At 40.6% G+C, this 24,193-nt stretch overlaps 1 protein-coding gene across 4 annotated transcripts in view; it reads left to right on the forward strand.

The window, feature by feature from the left end:
- Window positions 1-11,766: 11,766 nt before the first annotated feature.
- Window positions 11,767-24,193, forward strand: part of SLC1A3 (solute carrier family 1 member 3) — an 85,114-nt gene continuing 72,687 nt past the window's right edge. For 2 of the 4 annotated variants that reach the window (XM_023216504.2, XM_023216503.2), the window contains exons 1-2: window positions 11,767-12,148; window positions 13,764-14,039. In XM_023216504.2, coding sequence (XP_023072272.1) covers window positions 13,859-14,039 — 181 coding nt within the window. In that variant the 5' untranslated portion in view covers window positions 11,767-12,148; window positions 13,764-13,858. The remainder of the gene's footprint in view (window positions 12,149-13,763; window positions 14,040-24,193) is intronic. The other 2 variants (XM_023216501.3, XM_023216502.3) reach the window with 2 other exon arrangements.

Below are 24,193 nucleotides of genomic sequence, written 5' to 3' on the forward strand. Positions count from 1 at the left end.
TTTAGTTATTCTACCCCATTTTGGTTTTGAATCTTCTCCTCCATCTTCATTCATTGTCATGCTCCCTTGGCATGATTACACAGAGCTTTAAATCCGTGTATGTCACAGGTCCCAAATATAGAGCTCCAGCTTCACCTCTCTGGAGAATGCCGTTGTCATCTAGAGATTTCCATTGGAGATCTATGAGCATTCAGAGCTCTTCATTCCCCTGCACCTAACTTGAACCTTCAGCCCTCCACTCATTTTAGTTAGTCTGTTTACCTTCTTGCTCAAGCCTAAAACTTCAGCTATATCTTTCACAGCTCTCTTTTCTTAATTTGTCCAATTTTTCATGAAATCCTGACAATTCTTCTTCCAAACCATATCCCTAAGTTGTAGTACTTCTCCGCACATTTATGGTTAGTCACCTTAATCCAAGGTGACTTAATCCGTGGTTAGTCACCTTAATGCAAGCCACCAACAACTCTCACTAGGCCTTTTTCAATGGCCTCCGAGGTAGTCTCTCACCCTGCTAACCATTTTCCACAAAGCAGCCAGTTAGCCTTAAAAAAAAAAAAAAAAGTCATTTCATTCTTCATGACGTCCTACGATGTCTTCCTATTTCACCCCGAGTGAGCTCCAAAGTCGTTTCATAAAGCTTTCTGCATTTGTTTGTTTGGGGTCTGTCTCGCCCCACCAGCATGTAACTTCCATGAGGGTCAAGACGTCCTCTCCTTTGTTCACCGCTTTATCCACATCTCCTTAAACAGTGCCAGGCAGAGTGGGGCTCAAGAAATACTTGTGGCACAAAAAGAGAATAAACTGCTGAATGTGGAGTGAAGGCTGGTAGTATAAAGCAGTGGAGGAAAGAGGGAAACACTAACATTTTAGTCTATATTTTGTACACTTTTGCAAAGAGATGTTTTGAAGACTTCAGTCTTCAAAAATCTAAAAGGAAAAGAAAATTTATTTAAACTTGTTAACAAGTCCAAGCTCTATATAATGACTGAAAGGGCAGTATAATAAGATAGCAAAATCTGTGGGGCCACTGTGGGTAGAGCTGAGGAATCTGGAAATGTTGAATCAACTTTAAGAGAAAGAGGCCGGGCGCAGCGGCTCACACCTATAATCCCAGCACTTTGGGAGGCTGAGGTGGGCGGATCACCTGAGGTTGGAAATTCGAAGACCAGCCTGACCAACATGGTGAAACCCTGTCGCTACTAAAAATACAAAATTAGCCAGGCATGGTGGTGTGTGCCTGTAATCCCAGCTACTCAGGAGACTGAGACAGGAGAATCACTTGTACCCAGGAGATAGAGGTTGCGGTGAGCCGAGATCACGCCATTGCACTCCAGTCTGGGCAAAACTCGGTCTCAAAAAACAAAAAAAACAAAGAGGAAGACCAGGGCTCAGTGTGGTGGCTCTTGCCTGTAATCCCAGCCCTGGTCTTCCCAAGGGCCAGTTTTGGAAAGGTGGGATTTGCTAGTGCCTGGCTATGGAAATGGGTTTGCAATAAGTGACTGATGCAAAGCAGGGTTAACCTGAAGTAAATTTACCCCTCAGCAGGCCTCCTTTCCTTAACTCCACCCCCACATATTTTAATCAAGAGGCAAACCCCCCCGGCTGGGATTAGACAGGGACCACATTTTAATCACTAAACTTCTTCATAACAATAGGTGTCACGTGACAGTCCTAACTTCCTGGAAGATTTTGAAAGCAGAACTAGGGGGAAAGAAAAAACAACTCTGAATCCTTTGGGATTTAGTGGAGGAAAGGTCCAAGTCCAAGTAGCTCTCCAGAAAGGGGAGACTCCAGCTACCCTGTGCAGGGCTTGAGGGGTGAGTTCCATCTTAAATATTACATTTGAAAAACATAGCAAACATCTAAAAAGAGGTTCCCTAATAAAATTATTCACTCTCTCCTACATCTGGTGAAAGGTACTTCTTCTAGGGTTGTCTCTCTACCTTGTGAATGTTAGCAATTGTGACAATTTGGTGGATCTATTGCCCTCTAAGACAGGTCTTCCTCTAATGGAAGAGAAGAAAACCCAGGGTTTTGATCAGAGCATCGTGGGGACCTGTTTCTGCTGATAGATATCTTGGAATACGGAAGAATGTTGGCCACCTGGGGGTTGCTCCCATTGTATCTGTGTCACATTTGGATGTTTGGGTGTTTTGGTGTGTTTGGTTGGTTGTTTTGTTTTGTTTTTGGCTCATGGAGATTGGGTAATTCTTGGAAGTTCTTGAGGCTAATAATGTTGCTGTTGGTGTTACTGTTTGCTCTGCCAGGTACTAGAAAAAAGACTTTAGCATGCTCCAAAGTGCATTAATACAAACTGAAAACTTCTTTTCAACCCAAGAAGTGCTGTGACTGCCTTGTCAAGAAAGCAAGGTATACATCTTATTTCAGCTTTGTTTCCACTCCTCAATTTGTCCAGACTTGGAACTCTCTCCTCAGTCTTTTCTCTGGTCTCTTGCCGTGGGTAAACAGCCATCTGGGTCCCCTTGCTGTTCCCCTCACAGGACTTGTCTTGTTCCTGCCATTTCTTCCACCTGGCACACCTCTCCCTAGCTACTCCTAACTCCAGAAAAACCTTCCTCATCTTTAGAGTTCTTTCTGAAATGCTGCCTCTTCCATGAAACCTTCTCTTTCCCCCTACAACTGGAATGAATTCGTGTCTGTCCTCTCCGATGAGGGATTTTATGTTTTCATCTCTCTCATGAGGTCTTTCTCTGTCACATATTTCTTTGCACATGTTTTCCCTACCATAATGTAAGGTCCTTGAGGACTGCCACGATTTTGCCCCACTTTGTGTATCCCACCTTCCCTCCAGGGCCTTCAAACATAGTGGGAATCTGTAGAATTCTGAGGGTGGTATTTTTATCAGGACTGTTAGTCCCAGCAAAGCAGAATTGTGTAGCACTTAAGTTCCCAGGCTTTAAATGCAAGAGGACTAGGGTAGAATCTTGGTCCAACCACTCAACCAGCTTGTGACCTAGGCGGTTGCTAATTCTCTGAGAATCTCAATTCCTTCATTGGGGAAGTGGGAATAATAAAACTTAGTAACAATAAGATTGTTGTGACAAGTAAATGAGGCAAATATAAAACACTTGGCATGGTGCCTGACACATAAGTCTTTTCAAAAAGACTTAATAACTGGTAGACCTTTTATTATTATTACTATTACCATTAGCCATAAACTTCTATGCAGAGACCAAAATATTCTTACTACATGTTAATCTATTTAAATAAATTAAGAGTGATTGCTCTGGAGAGAGGATTTCATGAGCCCTACCAATTCTATCTTTTTCCAAAGACTCTTCTATAAAGAGCAATCACTTTCTAACAGTGCTGACCAATAGAAATATAATGTGAGTTATATATATAAATTAGAAATTTCTACTAGTTACATTAAAAGAAACAAAAAGAAGCAAGTGAAATTAATTGTTTTCTTTGTCGCCCTGGCTGGAGTGCAGTGGCATGAACACACCTCACTGCAGCCTTGACCTCCCGGGCTCAAGTGATCCTCCCATTTCAGGCTCCCAAGTAGCTGAGACTATAGGTGCCTGCCATCATGCCCAGCTAATTTTTGTATTTTTTGTAGAGACTGGGACTGGGTTTTGCCTTGTTGCCCTGGCTGATCTCAAACTCCTGCACTCAAGCAATCTGCCAACCTTGACCTTCCAAAGTGCTGGGATTACAAGTGTGAGCCATGGTGCCCAACCAAAATTAATTTCAACATATATTATTTAATTCAATATATCCGAAATATTACCATTACAACATGAAGTCAATATAAGTATTAATGAGATATTTTACATTTTGGGGGTACTAAGTTTTCAAAATCTAATGTATACATAACACATAAAGCAGTGCATCTCAAATCCTACTAACTCTATTCAAGTGTTCAGTGGTTACATGCGGCTAGTGGTTACCATACTGGGCAGCACAGATTTGTAACATAGAATTTGAAAACCTCACCCTCATAAATGAATCCTGTCATTCCAGGCTTTCACAGAATGTAGTTGGTACTACAAGAGAATGTGTTTCTCTGAAAATGGTTAGGACTGGGAGTGCCAACTCTAGGTTCTGGTCTGGACTCTGTCATTTACTTGGATAACTTTGGGTAAACCACTAAATTTGGCAGTTTTATTTCCTGCATTTGTCCTGGGGCTTAGCTAGCTCACAAGTCACAAAAAATAGGACTGGCCTCTTCAACTCAGTCTGTCTCATTGCCACCTACCGTCCCTAGGAATAGGCCTAAGACCTGAGACAGAAACCCCTAGACATCCTACCTATGGTTGAACTTTTTTTTTTTTTTTTTTGAGACGGAGTCTTGCTCTGTCACCCAGGCTGGAGAACAATGGTACTGTCTCAGCTCACTGCAAGCTCTGCCTCCCGGGTTCAAGCGATTCTATTGCCTCAGCCTCTTGAGTAGATGGGACTACAGGCCAGCACCACCATGCCCACTAATTTTTGTATTTTTAGTAGAGATGGGGTTTCACCAACTTCGTCAGGCTGGTCTCGTACTCCTGGCCTTGTGATCCACCCGCCCAGGCCTCTCAAAGTGCCTTTGTGGTTGAACTTTTAAAACAAGCCATAAGAAAATTGATTGATTGATTTTGAGACGGAGTTTCCCTCTTGTCACCCAGGCTGGATGGAGTGCAGTGGTGCGATCTAGGCTCACAGCAACCTCCGCCTCCCGGGTCGAAGTGATTCTCCTGCCTCGCCTCCCGAGTAGCTGGGATTACAGACATGCACCGCTATTTATTAATTGAGGTATCATGAATACTGTGGAGTTCTTGGAGTTTAACTCATGCTTTTCGTTTTTCACCCAGAGGTTATTCCAGTTTATGGGAATTTCATTCTTAGAATTTGAGTACTTTGAGTTACCCGATCCAGTCATTTCCAAATCTTGCCCCAACAACTTGGAACACACTCAGGGTTCAGATGCTGGTGGTTGGGGTTAGGGAAGAGAGAGGAGGAGGGGAAGCTAGAGGAAGGGTGAATCAGTGGCTCTGCCTCCCCAACCTTCAGGTTTGTAACTGATGTGTCATGCTGCTTGTTTCGTCATGAGATTTGATTGGAACAAAGGGTTAAAAAAAATTGAAACCCAGACCTCATCTCACTATTCAGTTTGGAGGAGAGGACCTCCTACAATACTGTATTTGCCCAACCTTGCACCACTCAGGTCTCCTGACCCCCAGTCTCCATGCATTTTTCTCTAACGTCACATGACCTATCCTGATTTCACCTGTTGATTATTAAGCGATTTTGAAGAATCTGCTGGCCTTCAGCAAACAACTGAGGACAGGGGTAGGAATAAACTAGTCATCCTGCGTTAATTCTATTTCAAGCAAGTGTGATCCTTCCTTCCTGGGGAGGCAGCGGAATGAGGAAAGAGGCTTGCATTTGCTTCTTCTATGACTCAAAAATGAACTGCCTCATAAGGCAATGGGAATTCCCTGCCTGGCCAAGGAAAAGGGGATTGTTTTTTTTTTTTTTTTTTGAGACGGAGTCTCGCTCTGTGGCCCAGGCTGGAGTGCAGTGGCCGGATCTCAGCTCACTGCAAGCTCCGCCTCCCGAGTTCCCGCCATTCTCCTGCCTCAGCCTCCCAAGTAGCTGGGACTACAGGCGCCGCCACCTCGCCCGGCTAGTTTTTTGTATTGTTAGTAGAGACGGGGTTTCACCGTGTTAGCCAGGATGGTCTCGATCTCCTGACCTCGCGATCCGCCCGTCTCGGCCTCCCAAAGTGCTGGGATAAGGGGATTGTTAAGCATTCTGAAGTCTTTCCTCCCTGGTCTTTCAGCTTAGAATCAATCCATAGGCATGACATTCACAGAAGATGGAATTTTACTTAGGAGCACAGCCCAAGTCTTGAATGTATGCTTTAACACATAAACTAACTTCATTCTAACCTTACCCCCAGATTACTATAATTGCATCCAATGCCCAAAAGTTATTTCAGCCACTAAGGTTGATTTGTGCTCAAGGCCCAGTTTCTACCGTTCACCCTGTTTTCTCAACCCAAAACTGAATTTTCTGTTGCTTTAAAAATTAGCATATTTTCTCAGTGCCTGTTTCTGACTTACAATAAACAATGCCCAGACCTCCTGCCAAAAAAATGTCCAAATGCGAAATAGTTGCTATAATAGTCGTTTTTGTGATGGCAACTTTGAGCTGTGTGCTTTTAAATTATAATTACTTTTTTTCCTTACAAAAGATGTGTATCTGTCTTGATTGCTGTAATTATGATTCTATACCAGCAAACAGTTATAAAACATTCATGTCATCACTGTGCTTCATAAAACTCATGCCCTTCAATAAGCTTCCTTTGGTGACTGTATTATGCTTGTGTTTAATCTGTGGCAGGGAAATCCTAATGAGAAGCTATTAATCACTGAGTGTACATAAAAATTTGTGTCCTTAACTAAACAGACCAAAGTGGATATGGCAAGCCCGTTATTGGCATGACATGATTTAGAATCAGGAAAGCGACTTGAAAAAACAATCTGGTCTAACCTAGTTTTACGGATGACATTCAGAATTGGGAAGGGAGAGCATGTGGCTTAGTGACTGCACACATAATGGGACCAGGAGCCCAGAGATCGAGGTTCGAAACCTGAACTTGCCAGTAAGGAATTATGGCACAAACTGACTTGACTTCTGCATTCATTCTCGCTTCCCAGCTGTGATGTGTAGAATCCACACATTAAGGAGGTGCCTCACCCAGGGAGCTACTTGGGGGCAAGAAAAGGGGGACACTGAGGTAGGCTCTGACTTCCACTCACCCCCCATTCAATTAGAGCAGTCACACTGGGATCTATTTTACATTGTAATGATTGAAGAAGGAACTCATTGGTTTTTTTTTTTTTTTTTTTTCCTTTTAAGTTTGAAGTTTACTGACTTCCATTCTCCAAGTCTTAGGATTGGAAATAGACAGATGAACCCTCTCATGTTTGTGACTGTGTTGCATCTGCTTATTGGCGCAGCAACTCTTTTCTGAGCACCTTTCGTTCTGGTTCCTGAGTAACCAGTAGTAATCCGTACAGGCCCTACACTCAAAGACCCTGCAGTCTAGACAGGGAGAATTGCAGCACAAAGTGATAATGACTCTGGAAATTTAAACCCAGGGGGCCTTGGGAGCACATAGAAAGGGCAACCAAGCCTGTTGGATTTGGGGAGTGGGAGAAGATTAGAGTTGATTCCCCAGAAGAAATGACAGATGGTAGGCCTTCCTTTTAATGTTCTTTCCTTTCTTTTCTGTCTTTAAAAAAACACCTGGGGGCTTCTTTTGGGAAAAGATGAGAAATCAACATGAAGAACTCTTGTCTTAGCACTGACTATAATCCTCAACGTGTTACTCAATCCCTACTGATCTCCAACATCTGGGTCTATAAGACCAGTAATAACAGAGTAGAATATACCTCAAAGTATTATCATGAAGATTAAATTAGATAATGTGTGTAGAAGTACTTATAAAACTATAAAGCCCTATAAAAATGTCTGCTGAAGGCTTCAATTCCAATCAACCTACATAATCTTTCCCAGCTAAACTGATATTCTTGATTCTACAAAGGCTTGACTCATGTTGAGCAACTGGAGAAAATGTCACTTTTCAATATAAATAATAACTGATAACAATAACATGTGTGAAGCCTTCATTAAAAAGCAGACCCTATTTAGCTTTAGAATGGAAAAAACATGTTGTTTTTTAAGGCATCATTATGTCCACCTGTTGGCTTGCTTGTGATAAAAAGAACAGTTGGTGTAACTTCTCGCCATGTGGCAATCTATCTCGGGGGATTCCTCTTGCTGGTCTTCACCTTTGTGTTGGGGTTCCTTAGGTTTCTGCCCTTGCTCAGTCCTCTTCTGAAACCCCATCACAGGCCGGGTGTGGTGGCTCAAGCCTGTAATCCCAGCACTTTGGGAGGCCGAGATGGGCGGATCACAAGGTCAGGAGATCGAGACCATCCTGGCTAATACGGTGAAACCCCGTCTCTACTAAAAAAAAAAAATACAAAAAACTAGCCAGGCGAGGTGGCAGGCGCCTGTAGTCCCAGCTACTCGGGAGGCTGAGGCAGGAGAATGGCGTAAACCTGGGAGGCGGAGCTTGCAGTGAGCTGAGATCTGGCCACTGCACTCCAGCCTGGGTGACAGAGCGAGACTCCGTCTCAAAAAAAAAAAAAAAAAAAAAATCCATCACAGGTCAAAACAGAAGAACTTGCTAGAGCCACATGCTGATAACTAACTTGAGTGAAGTGGGCAGGCCTAGTGGGCTGGAGAGTGCATACTCCACCTACAGTAGGCAGCCTTGGCTCAGTGTCAGCCGACCCCTTCAAGGGCCTCAGTATTCTCAAATGGTGAGTATTTTTCAATGTGAAAGTGTACTCACCCAGTTTGTAAATGCTCCTCCTGCCCCTTGACTTCCTAACCCAAGTCTTAGTCACTTCAAGGCTTTGCATTTTACCTAAAATGAAAATTACTCCCCTGCTTAAATCCTGTGGCTGGCTCCCTGTTGACTAGGAGTGGAGTTCAAGTTGTAAATTTGGCCCCTACTGGCCTGTTCTCCAGCAGGAACTGCTACTGGCTCCCTGCCATGCCACACTATGCCTGCTATGGGCAGGCACCTGCTAGAAACAGTGTACACAATGTGGATCCAGGCGCGGTTGCTTCCCTCAAGTTGCTACCAGTCTTTTTGACAGACTAACTGGAAAATAGGCCTCAGCACACGGCAATCTCATAACTTTCTGTTGGGCCCTGTCGTGGCCCACTGCTTAATAATTACGATGTGTTTACGGGCTCCTTGAGGAAAGAACCTGGTATTTGGAGCACAGTTTTTGCTCAATGTTTGTTGAACAAATAAATGAATGTGATAAAGTTAATTTTAGTTCACCTCTCTGTAGTTGGATGTTTTTAGGCTTCATGTGACTATGACTTTAAAATAAAACCCAGTTATTTAAAAATTCAACTAACTAGACTTCACCACAGGTTTTTTTAGTGTTCTGCTTTTTACATTCATATTTAAGAAGGAAAAAAAAATCAAGACAAAATGGAAGACTACTACTACTACAACTACCACAATTTCTTCTACACCTACTGCCTCTAACACATCCACTGTTACACTCTGGGGTTAAGTCAGGTCCTGTTCATTGTCTTAGTATTCTACAATTTCCAAATTCTAGAAGGGGAATTGATATTCTGATGATCCTGAAATGCAAGCTATTTAAACAAGGATTGATTTTAATACTGTCATTAAATTAAAAATCAACGTGGAAAATATTGAAAAAAGATTAAAAGGTTTTCTAATCCATTTTGTTGCTCAAAAAAAATCCAATTAGCCAGAATTTCCTAATTTTGAATGGTGAAGTTCGACTGGCCTGTACCATGCTAAGATCAGTGCATGCTTATTACCATAATCTCTTGTTCTTCAAACCAATAAATGCTCCCTTTAAGGACAGGTTGGATTTGGTTATTTCTTGTTATACTGACATTTTTTTCCTCAAAAGAAAGAATTTGCCTATAACATACTTAATGACACAATGTTCAAAGAAAGATCTTGGCAGATTTTTTCAGCAGGAACAGCATTTGCTGCTGGTGTTTGTGTTTTTCTCATTTGATAATATTAACGTTAATATGATCCCCCAGCTCTGTGTATCCCACCCTGAGTAGCTTTGAATGAAATACAGCATACAGAGGCTTGTTCATAATTTCTTGATCTTTCACTTATTTAGTGTTTCTATGAAGGAAAAAAAAAAAAAAAAGATGTTTTAAAGCTCAAGGGACTTAACTGTAAAGTAGAGGGGAAAAGGTAGAAATACGTGTTGAGGAAACCCAGAGGGCCCCCAGGGCATTATTTTTGCTATAGCTTTCCAGAAAGAGAAAGTAGTGCTTAAAGAAATAATTGCCAATGTTTCCCTCCAGACTAAAATTCGGATGAACTCTGAACTGAGACTCTTTGCATCTCATTTTCTCATTAGGTTTTACTACAGCCAACAAAACTTTCAGTGGTGAATTACTTCCCTTCTCAACAGAATACCAGATTCCCATAATTCTACACAAACTGAAATAATGAAATGGTTTTTAACCAAGCTTTAGGGATTAGAGAGGAAAAAAAAGTAAAAAAGAAAGGGCACCAAGGTCTTACCATCTCTGTGCTAACCAAAGTGTGGTTTTTCAGCCCTTTTTCTTGCCTATTAAAAAAAATAAAAACAAAAAACGGAAATGCCACTGGGCTTGAAACCCCATTTAAAATCAGATTTCTCTTTCAAGTTCCCTTGCAATACAAGTCAAAGTCAAAGTCATTTCTACCAAAAAAAAAAAAAAAAAAAAAAAAGTGGGGGGGAGGTGCAAATTAGTCCTAAACCCATGGCTCAAATAGGACCTGGTATAGTAAATAAATGCTTTTAAAAGTAGTCATGGCATTGAGAAATGGTTCCATGCACCTAAGCCAGAGGCACCAATGTAAAAACTAGTAATTGTATTTTAACACAAAAGATTGAAAAGCATTTTGTTTCACATCCTAATATTATTCCATCCACTTAAAAGAATTACTTAATACTGACTCTGTATCAGGCATAAGACAGGTTCTTGCCCTCAAAGAACTTATAATTTAGTTTAGAAGCCAAAACCTAACATGAGCTTTTAAAGAAGGATGCAATACAAAACATGGTATAATTAAGTGTTAAACAATGCAATATAGATGCTCAGTGACCTAGGAGATATGAAGAAGGGAAAGGTCACTGAGGGCTGGGAATGTCAAAAGCCTGTATTTTCAATAAGTTCTTAAAATGATAACATGTTAGAAAGCTGTTATAATTGCTGCTAATTTGTAATTTTAAAGTGTTGACATGATTCGCCATTGCTTTCCAACCAGTAGCTGTTCGAAAGGACATACAGTTGAAGGTGAAAGGAGATATTTCTTTATGATCTCCGGAGATTTGTATTGAGGGGAAAAAAGACATACTTTCTTGTTGAATAATAGACCAATAATTGAGCATATTTTGCATGGGGAATACTAAATTGAGTGAACAGGAATTCAAACCTCAGGCTGTGATTTTGGTATAAATTTTTGTTTCTAAAAAACCATTTTCTTCCTGCTAAATAAGCTTAAAGTTTTGGGAATAAGTCAGCTTAAAAGAAATTTTTTTTTATTTTCTAATATCTAGTTTCACGATTTATTTTTCTTTTAAGAAAAGCAGACTAAAAGTGCAAGTCACATTCTCAAGGCAATGAGAATTTTTTTAGCTCTAAAAATGGTGTGTGTGCCAGGGAGAACATTTAGCATCCTTTAAAATTGAGACATCTGAACAGCAACTTATCTTTTGAAATCAACAGATCTCAAGTGTGCTTTGCACTCTTGGTCTTAAAATGCGTTTCATTTTCTAGTTTGGCAAACATTCCAGTCTCCTTACATTTGCTACCTTTTCCGTCTTTGCAACACAGGCAGTCTGAGCTAAATTAGGTTTGTTATAGTGAAGTTTTGAAGTTTAAACTGCTAAAATAGAGGCATGTCCCTAACTTTATACAAGTTTAGAGAATCGTAGTAAGCATTATTTTTTTTTCTCCATACTTGTCTGCATTCAGGGTCTTCCGAAGAAATGTCAGTTAATTCCCCTATTCGAAAAAGAGGGACTTTTTCGTAACAGTTGTACAACCAGGCTAAAGAGCACACCCTTGTCTTTCCTGAAGGGGAGGCAACCTGCAGTAATATGAGGTAATTAAATTTAGCCTTAGAAAAGTCTTTGGAACGTTCTAATCAAGACTTTCAGCTTTCCGATTGTGTGCGCTTTATTTTTCAATTCTTGCTAGTCCCGATTTTGCATTTCTAATGACAGTGAACTGACAACGCGTGAAAGCGGTCTGAGGAGCAAAACAAAGCCAGCAAGCCTGCTTCTGGTGTGCCAAGATTAATCAATATTCCAGAAACCTCGGGGTTTCCCCCTCCTCCCCTGTGCGGTTTCCATTCCTGGCTCCTCCTTTCCCGGGCACAGACTCCTCCCCTTTTCTTAAGTTGCCCTGATAGTAACTTGCAGTCTCAGAGCACATGCACACTGTCAGGGCTAGCCTGCCTGCTTACGCGCGCTGCGGATTGTTGCTCCGTTGTACCTGCTGGGGAATTCACGTCGTCACTGCTTGATATCTTTCACCCCTTACAAAATCAGAAAAGGTAAGTGTCACATTCTGTGTTCCTGCTGGGTTTAATTTCTCCTTTCACTTCTCTGCCGATCTATTTTGCCTTCCAAGCAGAGGAGTAGCCTGAATCAAGGCTAGCCATTTTGGTAGATAAAGTCCATGTTAGTCATCTCACGTCGTGAGAGTGTGGTGTCTATTTATGCCGGGTCCTCTGCTAATTTGGAGTTGAGTCATTCGGGGTGGATTGGGAGCAGATTGTGGCGCGAGATCTAGAAAAGGATCAAAGTTGAGCGGCTCTGCTTAAAAGTGACTGGTAAGAGGAATCAGAGCTATTAGTTAAAAAAAAAAAAATCTGATCTCTCCTACTTCCCAGTTTTCATTTCTCCCTAAGTATTTAATCCGGTGTGACGTCTTAAACATATTATAAGTCTTAATATCACTGACCCCAACTTGCAATTATATTTAAAAGGCCAACTGTTAAGACAAGTCTTTTTTTTCTTCCTGCACTGGGATTTGCTAAAAGCTTGCAACGAGTCATTTGCGAGGAGTCCTTTAGTTTCCAGTTACCTCCCCCACAGGCGCACACGCTGGCTGCTTGCGTTTGGCAGCGACACACAACCAGGGTACGGCTGGTTTTACTCGGATTGATTATGGGAAGGGCTATGGATTAGAACTCCTGTAAAGCACCAGGAGGAATCCCTTGATTTTTCAGAACAGCTGATTTCCACCAGGAAAGAGATTTATTGAAATGTAGTTAAATAGCATGAGTGGTTTAAAGAAACCAGAAACCACACGCTGTAATGTTTGGAATGAAAATTGGTTTCATCTCCTCATCTGTTCTAGAAATCCTAAATCTTAAAATGCTAAAAAGTCAGCGATGGTTTCCTTGGAAGATTCCAGCATGTGTGTCACAAAGAAAAACGCTACTTCATACTTCCACTTGTGATAAAAACGAAGCTGAATTGTGATTTCAGATGATTTATAGACGTGCCCAGAGCCTTTGCTTATTTCATGGAAAAAAAATGAAAATATTACCCTGTAAAATAGTCACATGTATTTCCCATGTACTGTGGGCACTTGTGTTCTTTTTATGACCATATTTACTAGTAGATATTATTATTTTTTAATGAAGAAAATAGCTGGTTACTTCACTACATATAATAGAGAAAGTTCTACCTATCAATATCTTAATTATTTTTATTGACCTGGTTGTGCCTTCAATCATGTATACAGCATAATTTGTCAAGTAATGATTGAGTATCTTCTGTGCATTCAGTTCAATTGGACATTTATTGAGCATGTACGTTGTGCAAGGCATCAACTGGGTTCTGCGGGGGATAGGGGATAGGGATTCTCAGTCAGATCCAGCTCTGAAGAACCCTTTCATAGCCTCATTGGAGGGGGAAGGACGGATTTTTAAAAAGAAAATAGAACATAAGTTCTGCATATATATTCCGAATTTATGCACATTTCCCACACGTGGTCCACTAAAATATGCACACTGCAGCCTTGAAGTCTGGTATTGTGGCTCTCCAGTCCTTGATTCCTGCTGAGATTATGCAATTTGCCAAGAGCTTGCCTGGTGTAGAGCAGCACTGATTTCTCACCCCTGGAGGCTATAACTCATGTCTCTTTTTCTCCCATTCTAGCTGTGTTTTCTAATACCAAAGAGGAGGTTTGGCTTTCTGTGGGTGATTCCCAGACACTGAAGTGCAAAGAAGAGACACTCCTAGAAAAGTAAAATATGACTAAAAGCAATGGAGAAGAGCCCAAAATGGGGGGCAGGATGGAGCGATTCCAGCAGGGAGTCCGTAAACGCACACTTTTGGCCAAGAAGAAAGTGCAGAACATTACAAAGGAGGATGTTAAAAGTTACCTGTTTCGGAATGCTTTTGTGCTACTCACTGTCACCGCTGTCATTGTGGGTGAGTCATTTGATTAAAAACAAACAAACCTGTATCTTGTTTCTCTGGGGCATCTGGCTGCCCGGGGAATATTATCAGATGAACTAGTTGTAGGTATCAAAATGATAGCCTAGGCTTTCCTCTGAACTTGATGATTTTTCTCCACAAAAATGACTGTCTGGGCATGTTTGGAAGAATATATCATAAACACATCATCAGGCATCATTAAGCATTATGCAAATCAATTGTGTAAGGAAAAAAATAAATACAATATTTTCCCATTTCATGTAAGGATAAAGAATCGATAATTTCATCATTAGGCATGACAAAGCAAGCATGCTAGATTTGGCCGAAATGTAATTATATACAATGTCAGTTCCACTTAAAACTAATTTATACAATTAGTACACCTAAAATGAGATGTTGGTTCCGAGTAGTAATTATGCTGGTTCCGAGTAGTAATTATATTCTAACTGGTGCTGACTTGAAGCTAAGTATCAAGACTTAGACACAGAGGCCGAATCCTTTATATGTTTGCACTCTGTCACCCAGCAACTGGGAAAGGTAGATTGGGGAAAATGTTAACACAGATCTCTTTCATTCATTGCTTTGCAGAGCCTGCCATAACCAGCTATACCTTTTTTTGAGTCATTTCCATCTCTTACTAATTTAGCAGGGTTGACAGCAATCTGTACTAATAAAATATTACTGTTTTGTTTATTGATCTTAAAAGTTATAGTTTATTACTTATGGGTGGCATTGGTCCCACTTTAAAATATAGCTGAAAAAACCTACTTATTTGGAATTTTTGACCAAACCAATACAGAAATCCTTGGGTTGACAAACATATAAGCCAAAGGCAGGTTGTAAAAATGCTGTAACTTAACCTACCAATTTGCCACCAAAAAGGAGCCATTCAGTACAGTTTTAATCTCTACTTTGGAGTTTGCCAAGATTTCCATCAACTTTAAAGAGGTAATGATTTAATAAAGATTAAGAAAATTCTGTAGTGTGTAAATATAATTATAACATTTTTCAAGGAAATTGAATTCTTAAATTGTAGACAAATGAAATATAGCAGGAGAGTTTGTCACAAGACTTCAGATACATCCCATTTTAACATGATTCTCTTCCATTAGTAATCACTGGTGATAAATGATGGTTCAATTAATTTTAGAGATATTCAAACAGAACATATCCTAACTGACCCAGAGAAGTAATGGCTTTCCACAGTAGGTTTCTAGGCTTGAATATATTCCTGGATGAAGTATTTCAGTCCCACATCATTGTCCTGGAAGTCAATGCAGAATTATGTCTGCTTGCCTCATTTTTCACTCTGAATCAAAGTCATTGCCAAGCCAAGAAATAGCTGCATAGTAATAATTGCAAACATTTATATAGTACTATTCCAGCTACTCTGTAGGAGTTTTGTTTATATCGGCTCACTTAATCCTCAAACAGCCTATGAAGCGAGTGGGAAGGTATGATTACTATGATCTTCCTCATTTTGTAGATGAAACTGACTGTGGAGACATCAAGCAATTTGCCCAAAGTCACAACTCTAGCAAACTCTAGAGCTGGAAGTCAAATTCAGTCTAGTGTCAGAGGCCATTCTCTTAACCACTCTATTCTTCCTCTGCTCTAATGCTAGTTGACACCTTCTAAGAGATGTCAGGAAAAGAAATACCCTCATAAGTTGATGAAGGCCAGTTAGCTAGCAGTGCTATATGCATTCACATAGCATTGTCATTTAACTGTATGATTTACCCAGTTAAACTCAACAGAAAACTTACAGTTCTCCTATAGACCGTTAAGCCACATCCTTCTCATTCATTTAACAAATATTCATTTTTAATTCATGATCCTGTACATATAGTAAATAGAGCTCAGTAATACTGGAGTATATTTGAAAAAGATGGAGAAACACCATTCAAAATGGTGTTGTAAACACCAGAAGAGTTGGATTTCTAAGACAGAAATGTTTCATTCAAGAATAGAGGAAGGGAAAGTCATAAAACTTGAATATGGAAGACAGACTGATGGAGAAGGAAGTTCCTAAGTGATTAGTACGAAGCAATAACATCTCTAATAAAAGGAAGATAATGCCAGTATTAAAAGTCTGTTTTTCTCTAGGAGTTCTGGGATCATTCCTCACCCAATGAGGGCTTTCCTAAGATTTGTGAGAACTGCAATAAGAGTTGGCTGAGCTAGGGTAGATAAGTTGGCCGGGTGCCCTCATGGTTGGCTTTACTAATGGAAACTGAGGAGGCAGAAGCAGCAAGAAGAAGGCACTAACAAAGAAACACATAAAAAGAGCTCATTGACAGTCCAAGAGACCACTGAGTCTACATCAAAGACTTGGAATAGCAAATAGACAACTTAGGAGCAAACAGATTTAGGAGAGAAGGAAGAACCCTTCAGTTATCTGTTAGTGTGTCTTCCACTGAGGGCCCAGTGGATATAAAGGCTCCATTCAGCTTGTCACTGGGTTCCATGCCTACCAGTCTTAAGAGATAGGAAAAGAACGTGTCTGTACACCAACTCTTAATTTATTTGCAGTAGCATAAGAAAAAAACAAGAAATATGCTAGCAAGGAAGGAGATAATTATTTTCCCCAAAGATGAGATGAGAAGAGCTATATTTATTACCTAGTTTTCAAATTCCTAGGTTTTTAGTGCTTTTAGTGAAAAACAAAAATCATTGGGAAAACCTATGTACTGCGTTGAATCTTTGGTTCAGTCTGGTTTTTTCTACCTTTTTGAAATAAAATGTATGTGATTTAATGTGTGGAAGTGGAAACTAGAAAAATATGATAAAGACATGTGAATCCATATATTCAAAATAAAGTAGAAAATTATAAATATTTTGATATCAATTCATCTACAAGCATAAGCATAGAACCATTTGTATAATTTTATGTAATTTCTACTGTCATTTCTAAGCAACGTCAAAGTCTGAATGTGCCATGCTATGACAAAAGCTCGTGTAACAAGAGTGGTTAGCAATCTGAAAGAACACAGTGCCAAGTTCCACATCCCTTAGAGGGCCCATCATGAAAGCATTAGGTAATGGTCTGCCAGGGCTGTTGTGGACATCTGTCCAACAAAAACCACACTGGGAAGAGTGGTTATTGTCTTTCTTCCTCCAGAAAGCAGTTTCTCCCTTCAGACTATGGTAAGTTGTGTTAGAGTGGCCTCAGACATCTTGCTGAAAGAAAGGAAAAGTCCTTTGTCATGTTCAAGTCACAGAACACTGACTCTTTCCATGGCTAGGGAATGAATTACACAATAAAAGTGAAATCTCAGGACAAACAATATAAAGAAATGGGTCATAAGATCATAAGATCAGCTGCAAGGTGGGGAGATGTTTATAAATACGAATGCACAAAATTGACTGGTGGTTTTACCTGAAGGCATTCACAAACACAGTAAACTAGCAGCTTTCTCTGATGTTGGTCTTGGCGTGCGGGCGCGTGCACACACACACACACACACACACACAGAGTTTACATTTGAGTTATCCTTTTTCTGATGTTCTCCTTGCACAGTTTACATTTGAGTTCTCCTTTCTCTGATATTGGTCTTCACACACACACACACACAGGCACACACACACACACAGGCACACACACACACACACTCTCACAGAGTTTACATTTGAGTTCTCCTTTATATGGATTTGAAAGAAATTGATGACTTCTCAGGAAAGAAGTCATCCTGGATAATTTTTATAAAGCTTTTCCCTCTTTCTCTAATACTCTGGCTATACATTTAAATTGCACTAAAATTCAATGCAATTCTGTAATAGCTCTAGATGGATATACAAGAAACTGGTCAGCATGGCTGCCTGTTGGGATAGGAGCTAGGTGTCTAGAGAATGGGGTGGAAGGAATACTACTTTCCTTTGAGTAAGTTTTTGTATTATTTGATTTTTCCCCTTATTTTTATATTATCTACTGATAGCTATTATCTACTAAGTAAATAAGTTAAATTATTTACTTAAAAAAATTCAATGCTATTCAATTTAACAAATATGTTAAATTGTTATGTATATTGGATGTTATGTATCTTGCCCTGTGCTATGCTATGGGGATCCCCTGTTCTCAGGTAATTTCATAAGAGACATGGATGAAAAAGAAGATGAGAAAGGAATATCCAAGGATCAGAGGTGGTAGTAGAGAAGTTTCTAATTAGCTGTAAAAAAAATTTTAATGAGATCATATTATGCATACTGTTCTACATAATATGGCATTTTTCTGTGTTAGGACTTTAGAGGTTCCATTTCCTTTTAATAGCCACATTAGGAGTCCTAGATGTGCCATCTGAAAAAAAAAAAGAAAGAAAGAAAAGAAATAGTCTTGTTGATGTTCACTATTTTGGGCTGGGCAAGATGGCTCACACCTATAATCCCATCACTTTGGTAGGCCAAGGAGGGAGGATCACTTGAGCCAGGAGTTCAAGATCAATCTGGGCAACATAGTAAGATTTCATCTCTACAAAAACATTTTTTAAAAAATTATCCAGGTGCACATATCTGTAGTCCCAGCTACTCGGGGGCTAAAGTGGGAGGAGGATTGCTTACGCTCCTTATCGCTGCAGTGAGGCTGCAGTGAGCCATGTTCATGCCATTGCACTCCAGCCTGGATGACAGAGAGAGACCCTGTCTCCAAAAAAGAAAATAATAGTAATAATGATAATAGCTAACACCACTCACAATGTATGGAAAGCACAGTTGTATTTAAGTATATTAACTTTATTTAATTCTCACAACAAGCCAGAGAGGGAGGTAATTTTATTACTCTCATTGTACAGATGAAAAAACTGAAGCCCAAATCCTTATCACACAGCTGATGAATACTGAGTGGGATCCAAATCCTCCATTCCGGCTCCAGGTGCTCATTCACCACACTGTTCTGGGTGCTAGAACACCCATTCTGGCTTTACTCCAGCAATTCGCTGAGGGTCTGCCTGAGGTAGCAACGGAAGAGATGGAAAAGAGAGGTTGAACTGAAAGACCACTGGTGAGACTTGGCGATTGATTCAATGAGAGAAGGTGGACTGCAGACCGATGGCATGATTTCTGGCTTAGGTGGCAGAGTGGCTGATGACGCCACTGTTGAAGGTAGGATACAGGAGAAAGATTGGGGCCTTGGGGGTGCACGAGGATAAGTTCAGTTTGGACCTGTTGAGTTTGCGGGGCGGAATGCCACTGAGGTGGATATACAATGGGAGAAGCTTGTTGCAAATCAAGATTTAGAAGGTATTCCTACAATCTCCAAACTGAACGAAAACAGTTCTGTCTTTGGATTTCCAGTGAATAAGGATCAGTGAATTGGGCTATCCTACTGCAAAAGTGAGTCAACTCTGTAAGTGAGTCTATTCTCAGAACAGTTTCCACAACTCTAGGGCCCTCTCCTTCATACTTAAAAGCACTAATCTTTCAGAAATGCTATAGTGATTTCTGGACGTAACTGGCCAAGTCCATTAGGTCAGCCAAGCAGGTTAATCAATATGGTTTGCTATCAGCTGCTGAACTGAACTGACCGGTAGTGGGACCACACCAGTCAACTGCTTGAGTTCGTGAAGCAGGCACAGTTGGGCACCCACACCTCTCAACTTCCTGAACCCCTGATAGCAGGGCATTTCCACACTGATTGAACAACAGCAATCCAAAGAACGATGGACAGATATCTGGGTTCAGACTTACGGTTTCTTCAACACTTCCTGGAAATGAGCAGGGAGAGAGGAGCTTCAGGAAGCTGGGGGAAGGGGGATCCTGAGTCCCCTGGTGTTACCAGAGCTCAGCTGTGCTTTCACTAAGCAGAGACTGGGAGGCGAGGAGGAGGAAGCTGAGGATTTGCAGAGTTTTGCTCTGGAGAAGCCACACTGGGATAGGGTATAAGAACTAGGGTCTGATTTATCTGTGCTTTATCTTCTCCCCTGTGAAGAAAAAATACAGAAAAATTGTCAGGGCTGGTGATGACACATGTGCTGCCCACAGCACATGCATCCTAGCCCTCTCCCACCTTCTCCAAAAGCACTCCAGGAGCTGCCTCCTACTGTGAGGGTGTAGCCCAGTAAGGTATAGTGGAGATCAGAGCTATGTGCTCTGGAGTCAGACAGCCTAGGTTTATGTCCAGTTCTGGAACTGAGCCTCTGTTTCTTCATGTATAAAATAGAATAATTATAAAAACTGTGGCCAAGATTTATATCTCAGTTCTGCTCTGTACAAGCCATGTCACCTTAAATGATTTCCCTAAGTGCTTGCCAGGTAAAGTGTTCATAGACATTGTAAACCCCATGTCTTTTATTTACATCTCTGATACGGCTTTGAGCTGTCATATGCACTGATTTGATGATGCTGATCTTCCAGAGAGCTATAAGACCCTGGCATTTGGGGAGGCTGTGGGGCAGAGATTGGAGAAGATACTCACCTGGTTTGGGTTTAGAAGTGGCTTCTATTTCCTTAGCTAGAGAAGAGAGCCAAGAGAGTTGTAGGAAGAGCCTTAATAGTTGTAAAGGGCTTTTAGATGCAGAAATGAAAGCCTCAGAGTAAGTGATACCATCATTATCTGTCCCTTACCAATCTGGCCTCCTCAGCAGAACCAGAAAGTAATCCCCAGGCAGCCGTTACCACAGTACACTACTCAGTGGAGGGGGCGCCTGAGAGTGGACGCCTCTCTCGGGAAAACGGAGAGATGCTGAGAAATGTTTTAATAAGTATTGTAATACACTCAATAGTGAATTTTTTGTTCATCCTCCTCGGGGCCAATCTGAGTGTTCACCACCTCCCTGGTTTCTTCTTTCCTCCAGCCCTTTGGTGCCTACTGCCCACTAACTGCCACTCTGATCAGAGTGGGGGCTGGCTGGAACCCTGAGAAAAATGTGGCTGGTTTCCAAGAGAGTTGGGAAAGTTGGTTTTGAAGCAGTGGGTAGAAAACTTAATGTTGTTCTAAGTGTATCTCTGGATTCTGTTTTGCTCTTTTTCTTCTTGTCAATTCAGATATTGAGGAAATAGAGCAAATAATTTCAAATTTCTCTTTCAAGTAGGTCATCAAATAAGCAAGTGTGTTCAGAACAATTAACCTGCAATAATAATACCTTTCATTTTTGTGGTGTTACAGTTTACAAAGCACTTTCTGTTGCACTCTCTGTAGCATGTAAGCTATGGCCAGGCCACCCTCCTTCTGATTCATATCTGCAAATGTCTGGGATGCAGCTAAGAAAGCATTGAGAGTCTAAAGGTCCTGGGTACAGGCCCGGCTCTACCATCAACTAACTTGATTTATGATGTAAGACATCATAAATCTCATTTTCTCATCAGCAAAGTAAGTTTGGACTAATGTCTGCTTCCAACTCCAAAATTCTATCGTTTTAAGTCTAGTTTATCTTCCTCTAAGGTATCTGAATATATGGACTAATAAGCAGAGATGTTTTGCTTTATTTTGTTTTCTTTTGTTTTGTTTCCAGGGCATGACACTGTACCATTGCTAGAATCTTTTTCCTGGATAACCCATTCTGGCTGGTCTCTCCAGTCTAACAAATAGCCCCCTTCTCTCCCTTTGACCTCTTGAGGGCCCCTGGCTCTGGGTCTGATAATCAGTGTTTCCTAGCTAGTGTTTGAGAACACAGTGAGGGCACACTTTGCAGGAACCCCTTCTGTCCTTCAGTCTCTGCCCATCTCTCATAAATTGGGGGAAGAAAACCATAGGCTTTTGTTTTTGCTATAGAATAAATAAGATTGTGAAGAGCCTAACTTGTTTAGAGGAGGCAACCAGAGTTTAAGCACTGTCTTTTGCAAGCTGTACGTTCCAGGTACTTGATATTTATGGAACACTAGGATACTATCATTCATCAAGTATTTGCTGGCAGCCAGGTGAGCTGCATCATTGCTGGGAGCTGAGAAAACACACAGAGTGCTTCAGTGCACAAAGTTTAGCAACTGTATTCACTGAGTATAAAAATGATGAATTTTGACTGCGTGCAGTGGCTCACGCCTATAATCCCAGCACTATGGGAGGCCGAGGTGGGTGGATCATGAGGTCAGGAGATCAAGACCAGCCTGGCCAAGATGGTGAAACCCGGTCTCTACTAAAAATGCAAAAATTAGCCAGGCATGGTGGTGGATGCCTGTAATCCCAGCTACTCAGGAGGCTGAGGCAGAGAATAGCTTGAACCCGGAAGGTGGAGGTTGCAGTGAGCCAAGATCGCGCCACTGCACTCCAGCCTCAGATAGAGACTGCATCTAAAAAAAAAAGATGAGTTTTGTGTCAAGCTTCAGTGCTATCAAGATTGCCTAGAGCTTATTCCCTAGGCCAAGAATATTCACATCACTATGCCCTATCAAGAGATGGGCTCAAGAGAGTTTGAAACCAAAAAGAGAAAGATAAAAGGCCCAAAAAGGTTTAGATAAAGGAAGATATACCCTGGATGAATTAAGGGAGGGCGCTCCCTTTTTCCATTTGTATAACTTATCAAAGATTGGAGGGTAGATTTAGGAGCAGCGAATTGAAAGGCACAACCAAGTTTTGAATTTCAAGACGGGGTTTCTGTCTCCAGAGAAAGCAACTCCATTCTTCTTGTCCTCAGGCTTCTCCAGTTCTCCAACAATGATTCCAGGCTACAAACTGCTGCAGCTTCACAGAGAGAAGACAGTGGGCTGTTAATGAGAGACTTCTTATTCAGAACCTTGTACGAGGCTCATTTATCCCTAATGAGAGTAGGGAGAAAAATACACCCTGCAAAGATGGTGCCTTCTTTCATACACATTGCATTACTTGAAATTTCATCTTTCAAGCAAATGAAACAAAAGCCCGGGTTTCTTGTGCTTGTCTAGAAGCTTGCTGGTGTCTTCAGCTACTTGATGAATGTGAAGAGAAACATCAAGAAGGAAATTATTAGTCTACCAAGAAACTTCTTGTGAAAAAAGTAGTCATGCTTTTATTTAGTTATTTGTTTATTTTTGTTTTCTTAGATTTGCTCTCTTAGGGTTAATTAAGTAGTTCATAAGCAAACCTGAGATTCAGCAGACTTTTCAGGGCTTTGTAAGTTCTGACATTGCAATGCTTTCCACGAGATGATGGATGACGAGAAGCTTGTCATCTTTGCAGAGCGGTTTCAGTTTTCTCATTCTTGCAACTTCAAGGGCTACTAATTGGTTGAAGCAGCACGTGAGCCTATAACGATTGAGTTCAAAGTTTTTTCAGATTCGCTTCCTTGTCTCCAAAAAAAGAGAAAGCAGTTTGGTCAGAAAGTGATCTACTCACTATAAATCTGAGCACAATGAGTGACTTTCCTCTCCATGGCCTAAACTAAGTAAATTCCTCATTAAAGCAAATTGAAGCAGGATTGAGGAGAAATCAACCCAGACTCAAAGCGACATTTTAGAATGATGCAGGCATCCAGCAGAAATATTGCAGAAAAGAATCCAGTAAGATTAAAAAAGAAAGAGAGAGAAACATTGGAGGGCCTTTTTTTTTTTTTTTTTTTTTTTTTTTTTGGCCTATTTTATTTTACTTATGTAGTAAATAAATTTACATAGTCCAAAATAAAAAAGTACAAAAGCTTGTAAAAAGAAAGTATCATATTGACCCCTATCCCCCAGGGTTCCCGTTTATCTTGTTATTCATTTCTCATATGCCCTTGGAGAGATGTTATGACTATAAAAATAAATATGTATTTATTCCTTTTTTAACTCTTTGTATACAAATAATAGCATGGTATACATAGCCCACTTTTCACCTTGCTTTTTTCACTTTACAATATACCTTGCATATTATTCCTTAGCACGTAGAAAGGCCCCTCATTCTTGGGGCTACATCGTATGGGTATACTATAACTTATTTAAGCAATTAGCAATTGATGGATGCTTCGGTTGTTTCCAGTCTTTAGACATTTTTATTTAAAAATGGTGCAATGAATGATCTTTCACCCACGTATCTGTGAATATACCTAGAAGTGAAATTGCTGGGTCTAAAGGTATACTTATTTGTAATGTTGATAAGTATTGCTAATTTGTACCCCATAGAATTTGTGATCATTTGCTCTCCCAAATTGTGGGATTTAAAAAAGACTTAGCCTCGGTACTGTACTGCCTCTGCCAAAGGTAAGCATGAGTGGACTTTGCAGCTTGTGTGGGTTACACAGACAAATGGAGGAAACTCAGGAAATCAGCGC

This window comes from Piliocolobus tephrosceles, chromosome 4, assembly GCF_002776525.5.
Source record: "Piliocolobus tephrosceles isolate RC106 chromosome 4, ASM277652v3, whole genome shotgun sequence".
Classification (NCBI taxonomy): domain Eukaryota; kingdom Metazoa; phylum Chordata; class Mammalia; order Primates; family Cercopithecidae; genus Piliocolobus; species Piliocolobus tephrosceles.